This window comes from Dendrobates tinctorius, unplaced genomic scaffold (assembly GCF_039654945.1).
Source record: "Dendrobates tinctorius isolate UK_male_01 unplaced genomic scaffold, ASM3965494v1 ptg000173l, whole genome shotgun sequence".
Taxonomy (NCBI): domain Eukaryota; kingdom Metazoa; phylum Chordata; class Amphibia; order Anura; family Dendrobatidae; genus Dendrobates; species Dendrobates tinctorius.
Genome location: NW_027361840.1, coordinates 8,796,195 through 8,809,842, shown reverse-complemented (window position 1 = coordinate 8,809,842; position 13,648 = coordinate 8,796,195). Strand labels below are relative to the sequence as shown.

The window sequence follows — 13,648 nt, the reverse complement described above, 5'->3', positions numbered from 1 at the left end:
CTCCCTCTGTTATTGGGATGTATAGTACGGCTGCCCTATAATATCTCACCACTGATGGGCAGCCCAGTCCTCCTGTTATTGGGATGTATAATATGGCTGCTCTATAATATCTCACCACTGAGGGGCAGCCCAGTCCTCCCTCTGTTATTGGGATGTATAGTATGGCTGCCCTATAATATCTCACCACTGATGGGCAGCCCAGTCCTCCTCTTATTGGGATATATAATATGGCTGCTGTATATTGTCTCACCACTGAGGGGCAGCCCAGTCCTCCCTCTGTTATTGGGATGTATAATATGGCTGCCCTATAATATCTCACCACTTAGGGACAGCCCAGTCCTCCCTCTGTTATTGGGATGTATAATATGGCTGCTCTATAATATCTCACCACTGAGGGGCAGCCCAGTCCTCCTGTTATTGGGATGTATAATATGGCTGCCCTATATCATCTCACCACTGAGGGGTAGCCCAGTCCTCCCTCTGTTATTGGGAAGTATAATATGGCTGCTCTATAATATCTCACCACTGAGGGGTAGCCCAGACCTCCCTCTGTTATTGGGAAGTATAATATGGCTGCTCTATAATATCTCACCACTGAGGGGCAGCCCAGTCCTCCTGTTATTGGGATGTATAATATGGCTGCCCTATAATATCTCACCACTTAGGGACAGCCCAGTCCTCCCTCTGTTATTGGGATGTATAATATGGCTGCTCTATAATATCTCACCACTGAGGGGCAGCCCAGTCCTCCTGTTATTGGGATGTATAATATGGCTGCCCTATAATATCTCACCACTGAGGGGCAGCCCAGTCCTCCCTCTGTTATTGGGAAGTATAATATGGCTGCTCTATAATATCTCACCACTGAGGGGTAGCCCAGACCTCCCTCTGTTATTGGGAAGTATAATATGGCTGCTCTATAATATCTCACCACTGAGGGGCAGCCCAGTCCTCCTGTTATTGGGATGTATAATATGGCTGCCCTATAATACCTCACCACTGAGGGGCAGCCCAGTCCTCCCTCTGTTATTGGGATGTATAATATGGCTGCTCTATAATATCTCACCACTGAGGGGCAGCCCAGTCCTCCCTCTGTTATTGGGATGTATAATATGGCTGCCCTATAATACCTCACCACTGAGGGGCAGCCCAGTCCTCCCTCTGTTATTGGGATGTATAATATGGCTGCCCTATAATATCTCACCACTGAGGGGCAGCCCAGTCCTCCCTCTGTTATTGGGATGTATAGTATGGCTGCCCTATAATATCTCACCACTGAGGGGCAGCCCAGTCCTCCCTCTGTTATTGGGATGTATAATATGGCTGCTCTATAATATCTCACCACTTAGGGACAGCCCAGTCCTCCCTCTGTTATTGGGATGTATAGTACGGCTGCCCTATAATATCTCACCACTGAGGGGCAGCCCAGTCCTCCCTCTGTTATTGGGGTGTATAATATGGCTGCCCTATAATATCTCACCACTGAGGGGCAGCCCAGTCCTCCCTCTGTTATTGGGATGTATAGTATGGCTGCCCTATAATATCTCACCACTGAGGGGCAGCCCAGTCCTCCCTCTGTTATTGGGATGTATAATATGGCTGCTCTATAATATCTCACCACTTAGGGACAGCCCAGTCCTCCCTCTGTTATTGGGATGTATAATATGGCTGCTCTATAATATCTCACCACTTAGGGACAGCCCAGTCCTCCCTCTGTTATTGGGATGTATAGTACGGCTGCTCTATAATATCTCACCACTGAGGGGCAGCCCAGTCCTCCCTCTGTTATTGGGATGTATAATATGGCTGCCCTATAATATCTCACCACTGAGGGGCAGCCCAGTCCTCCCTCTGTTATTGGGATGTATAATATGGCTGCTCTATAATATCTCACCACTTAGGGGCAGCCCAGTCCTCCCTCTGTTATTGGGATGTATAATATGGCTGCTCTATAATATCTCACCACTTAGGGACAGCCCAGTCCTCCCTCTGTTATTGGGATGTATAGTACGGCTGCTCTATAATATCTCACCACTGAGGGGCAGCCCAGTCCTCCCTCTGTTATTGGGATGTATAATATGGCTGCCCTATAATATCTCACCACTGAGGGGCAGCCCAGTCCTCCCTCTGTTATTGGGATGTATAGTATGGCTGCCCTATAATATCTCACCACTGAGGGGCAGCCCAGTCCTCCTTCTGTTATTGGGATGTATAATATGGCTGCCCTATAATATGTCACCACTGAGGGGCAGCCCAGTCCTCCCTCTGTTATTGGGATGTATAATATGGCTGCCCTATAATATCTCACCACTTAGGGACAGCCCAGTCCTCCCTCTGTTATTGGGATGTATAGTACGGCTGCCCTATAATATCTCACCACTGAGGGGCAGCCCAGTCCTCCCTCTGTTATTGGGGTGTATAATATGGCTGCCCTATAATATCTCACCACTGAGGGGCAGCCCAGTCCTCCCTCTGTTATTGGGATGTATAGTATGGCTGCCCTATAATATCTCACCACTGAGGGGCAGCCCAGTCCTCCCTCTGTTATTGGGATGTATAATATGGCTGCTCTATAATATCTCACCACTTAGGGACAGCCCAGTCCTCCCTCTGTTATTGGGATGTATAATATGGCTGCTCTATAATATCTCACCACTTAGGGACAGCCCAGTCCTCCCTCTGTTATTGGGATGTATAGTACGTCTGCTCTATAATATCTCACCACTGAGGGGCAGCCCAGTCCTCCCTCTGTTATTGGGATGTATAATATGGCTGCCCTATAATATCTCACCACTGAGGGGCAGCCCAGTCCTCCCTCTGTTATTGGGATGTATAATATGGCTGCTCTATAATATCTCACCACTTAGGGGCAGCCCAGTCCTCCCTCTGTTATTGGGATGTATAATATGGCTGCTCTATAATATCTCACCACTTAGGGACAGCCCAGTCCTCCCTCTGTTATTGGGATGTATAGTACGGCTGCTCTATAATATCTCACCACTGAGGGGCAGCCCAGTCCTCCCTCTGTTATTGGGATGTATAATATGGCTGCCCTATAATATCTCACCACTGAGGGGCAGCCCAGTCCTCCCTCTGTTATTGGGATGTATAGTATGGCTGCCCTATAATATCTCACCACTGAGGGGCAGCCCAGTCCTCCTTCTGTTATTGGGATGTATAATATGGCTGCCCTATAATATGTCACCACTGAGGGGCAGCCCAGTCCTCCCTCTGTTATTGGGATGTATAATATGGCTGCCCTATAATATCTCACCACTTAGGGACAGCCCAGTCCTCCCTCTGTTATTGGGATGTATAGTACGGCTGCCCTATAATATCTCACCACTGAGGGGCAGCCCAGTCCTCCCTCTGTTATTGGGGTGTATAATATGGCTGCCCTATAATATCTCACCACTGAGGGGCAGCCCAGTCCTCCCTCTGTTATTGGGATGTATAGTATGGCTGCCCTATAATATCTCACCACTGAGGGGCAGCCCAGTCCTCCCTCTGTTATTGGGATGTATAATATGGCTGCTCTATAATATCTCACCACTTAGGGACAGCCCAGTCCTCCCTCTGTTATTGGGATGTATAATATGGCTGCTCTATAATATCTCACCACTTAGGGACAGCCCAGTCCTCCCTCTGTTATTGGGATGTATAGTACGGCTGCTCTATAATATCTCACCACTGAGGGGCAGCCCAGTCCTCCCTCTGTTATTGGGATGTATAATATGGCTGCCCTATAATATCTCACCACTGAGGGGCAGCCCAGTCCTCCCTCTGTTATTGGGATGTATAATATGGCTGCTCTATAATATCTCACCACTTAGGGACAGCCCAGTCCTCCCTCTGTTATTGGGATGTATAGTACGGCTGCTCTATAATATCTCACCACTGAGGGGCAGCCCAGTCCTCCCTCTGTTATTGGGATGTATAATATGGCTGCCCTATAATATCTCACCACTGAGGGGCAGCCCAGTCCTCCCTCTGTTATTGGGATGTATAGTATGGCTGCCCTATAATATCTCACCACTGAGGGGCAGCCCAGTCCTCCTTCTGTTATTGGGATGTATAATATGGCTGCCCTATAATATCTCACCACTGAGGGGCAGCCCAGTCCTCCCTCTGTTATTGGGATGTATAGTATGGCTGCCCTATAATATCTCACCACTGAGGGGCAGCCCAGTCCTCCCTCTGTTATTGGGATGTATAATATGGCTGCCCTATAATATCTCACCACTGAGGGGCAGCCCAGTCCTCCTTCTGTTATTGGGATGTATAGTATGGCTGCCCTATAATATCTCACCACTGAGGGGCAGCCCAGTCCTCCCTCTGTTATTGGGGTGTATAATATGGCTGCCCTATAATATCTCACCACTGAGGGGCAGCCCAGTCCTCCCTCTGTTATTGGGATGTATAATATGGCTGCTCTATAATATCTCACCACTGAGGGGCAGCCCAGTCCTCCCTCTGTTATTGGGATGTATAATATGGCTGCTCTATAATATCTCACCACTGAGGGGCAGCCCAGTCCTCCCTCTGTTATTGGGATGTATAATATGGCTGCTCTATAATATCTCACCACTGAGGGGCAGCCCAGTCCTCCCTCTGTTATTGGGATGTATAATATGGCTGCCCTATAATATCTCACCACTGAGGGGCAGCCCAGTCCTCCCTCTGTTATTGGGATGTATAATATGGCTGCTCTATAATATCTCACCACTGAGGGGCAGCCCAGTCCTCCCTCTGTTATTGGGGTGTATAATATGGCTGCCCTATAATATCTCACCACTGAGGGGCAGCCCTGTCCTCCCTCTGTTATTGGGATGTATAGTATGGCTGCCCTATAATATCTCACTACTGAGGGGCAGCCCAGTCCTCCTGTTATTGGGATGTATAATATGGCTGCTCTATAGTATCTCACCACTGAGGGGCAGCCCAGTCCTCCTTCTGTTATTGGGATATATAGTAGTATATCTGCTTTAACTGTGTTGTTTTTCCTGACATTTATTTTAATATGATTCTTTGTAATTCTTTGAGTATTTTCATGGGGACTGTGATAGGAAGATTGAGGAATACGTACAATATTTGAGGGAATATGGACATTTTTGCGGACGCTGTTGTTCCTAACCAGGACATGTCGTGCTGCTTCATGCGCAGCATGTCGCCTTTGATCTTTTATCTGAGAGCTTCATCATTTAATGACAGCATTATATTTACTGAGGAGGCCAAGCGGATTCCAAGATATGTTATATTTTCATTATCCCACTTAAAGAGGTACTTAGGTTTTAGGTTTACAGGGTGTGGTATGGAGGGCGTTAGATTCCGAATTTGGCATTTAGGGACATTCAATTTTTAATATGATACTTGGGTAAAGGATTCTAAATCACTTCCATTACTCAATTGAGCGACTCTTCGAGATTGATAAGGGATAAAATAAGGTCGTCAGCAAAAAACCCGATTTTGTGCTCTGTATTACCAATTTCAATACTGGTTATTTCAGGATGTGATCTAATTTTTTTAGCTAAGGGTTTGATTCTTAGCACAAATATTAGAGGAGAATGTGGGCACCCCTGCCTTGTTCTATTAGTGATATCAAATGTATCTGACATCATTCCTGAAATAAGAACGGAGGCTGATGGGTTAGAGTGTAGAGGGGCGACCGGCCGGAGTGTAGAGGGGCGACCGGCCGGAGTGTAGAGGGGCGACCGGCCGGAGTGTAGAGGGGCGACCGGCCGGAGTGTAGAGGGGCGACCGGCCGGAGTGTAGAGGGGCGAGCGGCCGGAGTGTAGAGGGGCGACCGGCCGGAGTGTAGAGGGGCGACCGGCCGGAGTGTAGAGGGGCGACCGGCCGGAGTGTAGAGGGGCGACCGGCCGGAGTGTAGAGGGGCGACCGGCCGGAGTGTAGAGGGCCGACCGGCCGGAGTGTAGAGGGGCGACCGGCCGGAGTGTAGAGGGGCGACCGGCCGGAGTGTAGAGGGGCGATCGCTCGAAGTATATTACTGTCAAACCCAAATCTGGACAGCACTTCGAATAAAAACCTCTAATGCACACGATTGAACGCCTTTTTGGCATCTAAACAGAGTAATATAGAGGGGTCTGTCTCCCTCCAGCCATATGGATGATATCAATCATCCTCCTCGTACTATCCAGGGTCTGTCAAGAGTTAACAAATCCCACTTGGTCTTTATGCACTAACGCCGGGATTATTTCTGAGATCCTATTGGTTAGGATTTTGGAATAAATTTTAAAGGTCTGTAATTCAATAATGAAATCGGCCTAAAATTGAAGGTCCGATCAGGGGTTTTCCCTGGTTTGGGGACGGGTATAATTGTTGCCTGTATCCTCTCTTTTGGAATTTTCCCGGTTTGCATAAAATTTGGGAAAATTGACGTCATGTGAGGGATTAGCAGGTCTTGAAATGTTTTGAATTAATTGCTCGTTAGTCCATCAGGGCCGGGGGATTTGTTATTTCTCTAATTGTTTGCTGTATTTCTGTTTGGGATATTGGTTGGTTTAATATACAGTGGGTACGGAAAGTATTCAGACCCCTTTAAATTTTTCATTCTTTGTTTCATTGCAGCCATTTGGTAAATTCAAAAAAGTTTTTTTCTCATAAATCTACACTCTGCTCCCCATCTCGACAGAAAAAAACAGAAGTGTAGAAATTGTTGCAAATTTATTAAAAAAGAAAACCTTAAATCTCACATGGCCATGAGTATTCAGCCCCTTTGCTCAGTATTGAGGAGAGGCACCTTCTGAGCTAGTACAGCCATGAGTCTTCTTGGGAATGAGGCCACAAGTTTTTCACCCCTGGGTTTGGGGATCCTCTGCTATTCTTCCTTGCAGATCCTCTCCAGTTCCGTCAGGTTGGATGGTGAGCGTTGGTGGACAGCCATTTTCAGGTCTCTCCAGAGATGCTCCATTGGGTTTAGGTCAGGGCTCTGGCTGGGCCAGTCAAGAACGGTCACAGAGTTGTTGTGAAGCCACTCCTTTGTTATTTTACCTGCGTGCTAAAGCCCCAGTCTCACATAGTGAGATTGCTGAAGCGTCATCGATTTTGTGACGCGCCAGCGATCTCGCTACATGTGACACGCAGCGGCGACCGGCCCCCCCGCTGTATATCGCTGATCGTGCTCGAATGTCCTGGGCCATTTTTTCATCGTCGGTGTCCCGCTTCCCAGCGCGCATCGCTGTGTTTGACCCGACGAGCAACCTCGTTGGCGACGCAGAACTCAGGCAGGAATCGTTCAGAAAAGCTGCTGTGTGACAAGGTACCAACGACCGCCGAGGATCGCACCAGCAATCCTTACCAGGTCGTATAGTTGTCGGGATTGCTGGTGCGTCGCTAAGTGAAACTGGACCCTTAGGGTCATTGTCTTGTTGGAAGGTGAACCTTCGGCCAAGTCTGAGGTCCAGAGCACTCTGGAAGAGGTTTTCATCCAGGATATCTCTGTACTTGGCCGCAGTCATGTTTCCTTGAATTGCAACCAGTCGTCCTGTCCCAGCAGCTGAAAAACACCCCCATAGCATGAGGCTGCCACCACCATGTTTCACTGTTGGGATTGTATTGGGCAGATGATGAGCAGTGCCTGGTTTTCTCCACACATACCGCATAGAATTATCACAAAAAAGTTCTATCTTCATCTGATCAGACCAGAGAATCTTATTTCTCATAGTCTGGGAGCCCTTCATGTGTTTTTTTTTAGCAAACTCTATGCGGGCTTTTATATGTCTTGCACTGAGGAGAGGCTTCCGTCGCGCCACTCTGCCATAAAGGCCTGACTGATGGAGGGCTGCAGTCATAGTTGACTTTGTGGAACTTTCTCCCATCTCCCTACTACATCTGTGGAGCTCAGCCACAGTGATCTTGGGGTTCTTCTTTACCTCTCTCACCAAGGTTCTTCTCCCACGATTGCTCAGTTTGGCTGGACGGCCAGGTCTAGCAAGACTTCTGGTGGTCCCAAACTTCTTCCATGTAAGGATTTTGGAGGCCACTGTGCTCTTAGGAACCTTGAGTGCTGCAGAAATTCTTTTGCAACCTTGGCCAGATCTGTGCCTTGCCACAATTCTGTCTCTGAGCTCCTTGGCCAGTTCCTTTGACTTCATTATTCTCATTTGGTGTGATATGCACTGTGAGCTGTGAGGTCTTAGGCTGGTTTCACATTAGCGTTTTTGTGCGCAGCGCATCCGTGCGCATGCGTACCTATGTTTAACATGGCGTATGCATGGTCTTGTGTTTGCATGCGTTTGTCTGCATTTTCGTGCGCATGCGTTTTTTCCAGGTGTGCGTCTAGACGCGCAGGACGAAACATGTTGCATTTTTGGGTCCGCCCAAAGGCGTCAAAAAAACGCATGCGTACGCTTGTGCACGGAATGCGTCAAAACAACGCATTACAGTCTATGGGAACGCAGATGTGCGCATGGACATGCATATGCATGCGTTTCAAGAGTAAACATGTCTAGAAACTGCGTTTTTTATGCGCAAGCGTTTTAACAAAACAAAAGCGCATGTGCGTTTTTGCATGCGTTTCTACTTGCGCACAAAGACGCAAATGTAAAACTAGAGATATATATATATATATATATATATATATATATATATATATATATATAGACAGGTGTGCGCCTTTACAAATCAAGTCCTATCAGTGTAATTACACACAGCTGAACTCCAGTGGAGTAGAACCATCTCAAGGAGGATCACAAGGAAATGGACAGCATGTGACTTACATATGCGTGTCTGAGCAAAGAGACTGAATAGAATCATAGAATTGTAGAGTTGGAAGGGACCTCCTGGGCCATCTGGTCCAACCCCCTGCTCAAAGCAGGATTCGCTAAATCATCCCGGTCAGATGTCTGTCCAGCCTCTGTTTGAAGACTTCCATTGAAGGAGGACTCACCACTTCTCGTGGCAGCCTGTTCCACTCATTGATCACTCTAACTGTCAAAAAGTTTTTTCTAATATCTAATCTGTGTCTCCTCCCATTCAGTTTCATCCCATTGCTTCTAGTCTTTCCTTGTGCAAATGAGAATAAAGTTGATCCTTCTACAATGTGACAGCCCTTGAGATATTTGTAGACAGCTATTAAGTCTCCTCTCAGTCTTCTCTTTTGCAAACTAAACATTCCCAAATCCTGCAACCTTTCCTCATAAGACAGGGTTTGCAGACCGGTCACCATTCTGGTCGCTCTTTTCTGAACTTGCTCCAGTTTGTTGATGTCTTTTTTAAAATGTGGTGCCCAAAACTGGACACAATACTTATGACCATGTGAGATTTCAGTTTTTTGTTTTTTTTTAATTAATTTGCAAACATTTCTACATTTGTTTTTTTTTATCAGTTAAGATGGGTTGAGAAAAACATGAACGTTCTTGAATTTACCAAATGGCTGCAATGAAACAAAGAGTGAAAAATTTAAAGGGGTCTGAATACTTTCCGTACCCACTGTATGTAATTGTGTCCTCTGGTATTTTAAGCAGTTTTACACTCTCTAAGAGCTGATTTATTAGTTGGGGGGTGGGTTGTGGTATTGCGGTATTTTCCTGCAGATTATGGAGGGAGGAGTAATAATGTGAGAAGGTACTAGCGATCTCCTTAGGGTTATACATTTTATTTTTTGGTTGTTCTGTATGTGGGATAACCGTTGTGTGGTCATTTTGGGAGTAATTCTGTTGGCTAATATTTTGCCCGCTTTGTTACCCGGCCAGTAATATTTGGCTTTCCTTTTCCGTAGATTGTGCTCATATTCATGTTGGAGCATTTGGTATAATTCATACTTTCGTTTCTGTAATTCTTGGAATATTGTGTTTGTGGCGCTATGTTTGTGTGTCTCTTCTATTGCGGTTATGTTTTGATTAATTTCCTCTATTTGGTGTAGTCTCACTTTTTTTATTTTGGGACGCTATTTGGAGCAGTTTACCCCGGATGCTGGCCTTGTGGGCGCACCATACTGTAGATGTGGGCACATCAGGTGTGTTATTAATTGTGAAGAATTTTGTTAGTACGTCCTGTAAATGGGGCATAATTTTATGGGACGCGATTAGATAGTTATTCACTCTCCATGGGGAATATGTCGGGTAGTTGTATCCCTCTGTAATTTGGCAGGAGACTGGGGCGTGGTCCAACCAGGTGATGTTCCCTATCGTGGCCTTTTGGATGTCCTGTAATAACCATTTATCTGTGACCATTAGATCAGTTCTGGAATAAACTATGTGAGTGTGAGTAGAAGGTGTAATCCCACTCAGAGTCTGCAGAACCCGCCAGAGTTCTTCCGCTAGGAGGGTCTGAGAGAGTGATCAGGTATTTTGTTTCTTTTGAGGGGGTACCGATTTGTCAATGTTGGGGCAAAGGGTGATGTTAAAGTCCCCACAGACTAACAGGGCGCCTTTTTTAACCGCTACCAGGAGACAGGCCAGTACACCAGGAGACGTGGAGGGGGCCGTAAGAGGGCAACAACCCAGCAGCAGGACCGCTACCTACGCCTTTGTGCAAGGAGTAACAGGAGGAGCACTGCCAAAGCCCTGCAAAATGACCTCCAGTAGGCCACAAATGTGCATGTATCTGCACAAACGGTTAGAAACCAACTCCATGAGGATGGTCTGAGTGCCTGACGTCCACAGATGGGGGTTGGGCTCATAGCCCAACACCGTGTGGCCCTCCAAAGAAATGCCTCCCCACAACATTACTGACCCACTGCCAAACCGGTCATGCTGAAGGATGTTGCAGGCAGCAGAGCGCTCTCCACGGCGTCTCCAGACTCTGTCACGTCTGTCACATGTGCTCAGTGTGAACCTCCTTTCATCTGTGAAGAGCACAGGGCGCCAGTGGCTAATTTGCCAATCCTGGTGTGCTGTGGCAAATGCCAAGTGTCCTGCATGGTGTTGGGCTGTAAGCACAACCCCCATCTGTGGACGTCGGGCACTCAGAAATACTCTACCCCACGATACTCTTGTGTATTGGTTCATTAAGTCTATTAGTGCATTGGGCATATAGGTCAGGGGGAATTTCTATCGCAGAAACTGCAGATCATATGAATAGAGCCCGACATTTACGGATACTGCACAGGATGTTTGCTTCAGCAATTTCCAGAGCAGCATTCACAACTCTGCTAATAAAGCCAAGATCCCAAGCAGCAAGTGCCAGATAGAAAGATCAGGGATTGGCGGTGACATCTGGTGCAGCTTTTGGTGTGACTGGAGTAAAAGACCAGACATAATAAGGCATAGGTAGAAGATTAATAAATAAAGTGCTCACAGAGCCCTGACCTCTAGCTGCAGCCGGATGCTGGAACTTGTGTTCCCCTGGTTGTCTCCAAGTTCGGCCATCCAGATCCACAAGAGCGACAATCCGTGACACTCCAGGAAAAACTTGAGGCAGGACTGAGACTGTGTATTCTGAGGAGAGAAAAGCGGCAGAGGGTGAACCTGGAGCCGACGGCCATAATCTGCAGCACATAAACCATATGTATACATCACCACAGAGGTAATTGGTGGGGTACAGAGCAGTGGACCCCTATCACTAGAGGGGAGAGTGCAGCCATGTGCTTCACACCCTACTGATTGACATATCCAAGGAGGTGTATGAAGTGTCTAAACCTCCAGACTAATCAGGTGCACGACTTGCTTGCTAGTGTTGGAACAATTACTTGTGCATGGTAAATATATCCCACTGTGCACAATCCCTTGGGGCAAGAGAAAATGGGCTGAGCTCGGACCGGGTGGGTGTATCTGGACCTCGGGGGGGGGGGTCTCCTGGGCTGATGGCACAGCCTCACAAGGCAGTTGTGTGATGCTTTTTTTGGTCAACTATTTCCCAAACTGTGCAGAAATGCTGCGGTCTCGGAATAAACTCTGATGTTATTTAACACACAATGTGGACGCCCCGTGTTCAGTAACAGCCGCACACTCCTATAACAGCGGAGCCGTTCTGGATTCTCACCCGGATCAGCTTCAGGCAGGTTTGCTTCTGCTCTAAAGTCTCAATTCGGACCATGAGCCTCGATAAGCTGAGCACCTGGTTCTTGTCCGACAGACCTTCTCCGTTCTCCAGCAGGGCCTCCAGCTCTCCGTCCACCTGGATTCACAGCAGAGAGGAAATGTGATGTGACATTCTGAAAATCCGGCACAATCCAGAACACTAAGAGTTCTGGACTATCAGAACTTTGGATGCACACAGATACACTTATGTGAGGAGTCTGACATCTCTACGATGGGGCCTACAATGTACAGGGACACAGACGCCAGGCAATGAGGCTACAGAAGTCCTGTCAGGACCTTCCACATGGTGGGATAAGAGGACTGGTGCTGAAATAAGGGACCATCATTACACTGAGGCTCTCTCTCCAGTACACGGGACACTCACAGAATCCTTCTTGCGGGACCTTTCTTTCTTCATCTTGCCCCCAGCTGCTCGGACACTGACACGATTCTCCCCTCCGAGGTATCCTCTGCAGTTCGCCGATCCACAGAAGCATTTCTGAGCCTCCTTACTGCAACATATGAGAGAGAATGGGAATTATTACAATCGCTAAGAGCATTGAAATACATGAGCCAGAAAGCCAATATGGTTGCCATACAGGAGCGGAGAACAGGATGGGAGCAGCCCTGTAAGGTGAACACCACAGGGGCGACGGAGGATATGGGTCTGGCTATCCCTCCGATATTGCAAGGACAAAAAGCACCCAGTCATTTGGTGCTGGAAACCAACATGAGGTCCCAAAGAGAGAAACAAAAAAAAGTATAAATAATATTGAATTTTCTATGGTATGTTATAAGAGTGGTCCTTACCCGTATCGCTGGAACTGGTAGTCAAATGTCAGCTCAGCGCCAGCTGGCACCAGTCTGGTGGTAAAAAAGCCCACCCTGAGCTGTCCATTAACCGTCCACTACACAGGGCAGAAAGCAGAGTGACATTAGGTCAGGATCCACCCAGCTGCAGGCACGATGGTTCGTGCCCCCCAGCTCCAGCCTCACCTTCTGTGTCTCACAGTTGGGGTCACAGCTATGATTCATAAAGCGCGAACAGTTTCCCTTCTGCGTTGCGTCAATAATCTGTGGGAAAAACACAGAACGTGATCAATGAAGACATCGCTGGAAGAGATTGGACTGTCTGGGAGAGATGGCCGCTGCCCCAGGATGGACGTGAGCAGCATATACTCACATGCCCGCCCCCTCCATCCTCGCCGGCGCGCCCCGCCGCCGACTCCATCCTCGCCTGCGCGCCCCGCCGCCGACTCCATCCTCGCCTGCGCGCCCCGCCGCCGACTCCATCCTCGCCTGCGCGCCCCGCCGCCGACTCCATCCTAGCCTGCGCGCCCCGCCGCAGACTCCATCCTAGCCTGCGCGCCCCGCCGCAGACTCCATCCTCGCCTGCGCGCCCCCTCCACGCCCCGCCACCTCCATTCTCCTCTGCTAGCCCCTAAATTCATCCTCCCCTTCACGCCCCGCCGCCGACTCCATCCTCCCCTTCACGCCCCGCCGCCGACTCCATCCTCCCTTGCACGCCTCGCCGCCGACTCCATCCTCACCTGCACGCCCCCTCCGCCATGCCACCTCCATCCTCCCCTGCCTGCTCTGCCGCCCCCTCCATCGACTCCATCCTCGCCTACACACTCCGTCGCGTCCATCCTCCCTCTATTACTGCCCCC

General features: G+C 48.4%; 1 protein-coding gene across 2 annotated transcripts in view; it reads right to left on the bottom strand.

Annotated features, from left to right (window-relative positions):
* Window positions 1–13,648, bottom strand: part of SETD2 (SET domain containing 2, histone lysine methyltransferase) — an 81,467-nt gene that overhangs the window by 25,661 nt on the left and 42,158 nt on the right. For both annotated transcript variants that reach the window (XM_073551163.1, XM_073551164.1), the window contains 5 exons: window positions 12,975–13,052; window positions 12,789–12,886; window positions 12,364–12,490; window positions 11,941–12,075; window positions 11,268–11,396 (listed from right to left, as the gene is read on the bottom strand). In XM_073551163.1, coding sequence (XP_073407264.1) covers window positions 11,268–11,396; window positions 11,941–12,075; window positions 12,364–12,490; window positions 12,789–12,886; window positions 12,975–13,052 — 567 coding nt within the window. The remainder of the gene's footprint in view (window positions 1–11,267; window positions 11,397–11,940; window positions 12,076–12,363; window positions 12,491–12,788; window positions 12,887–12,974; window positions 13,053–13,648) is intronic.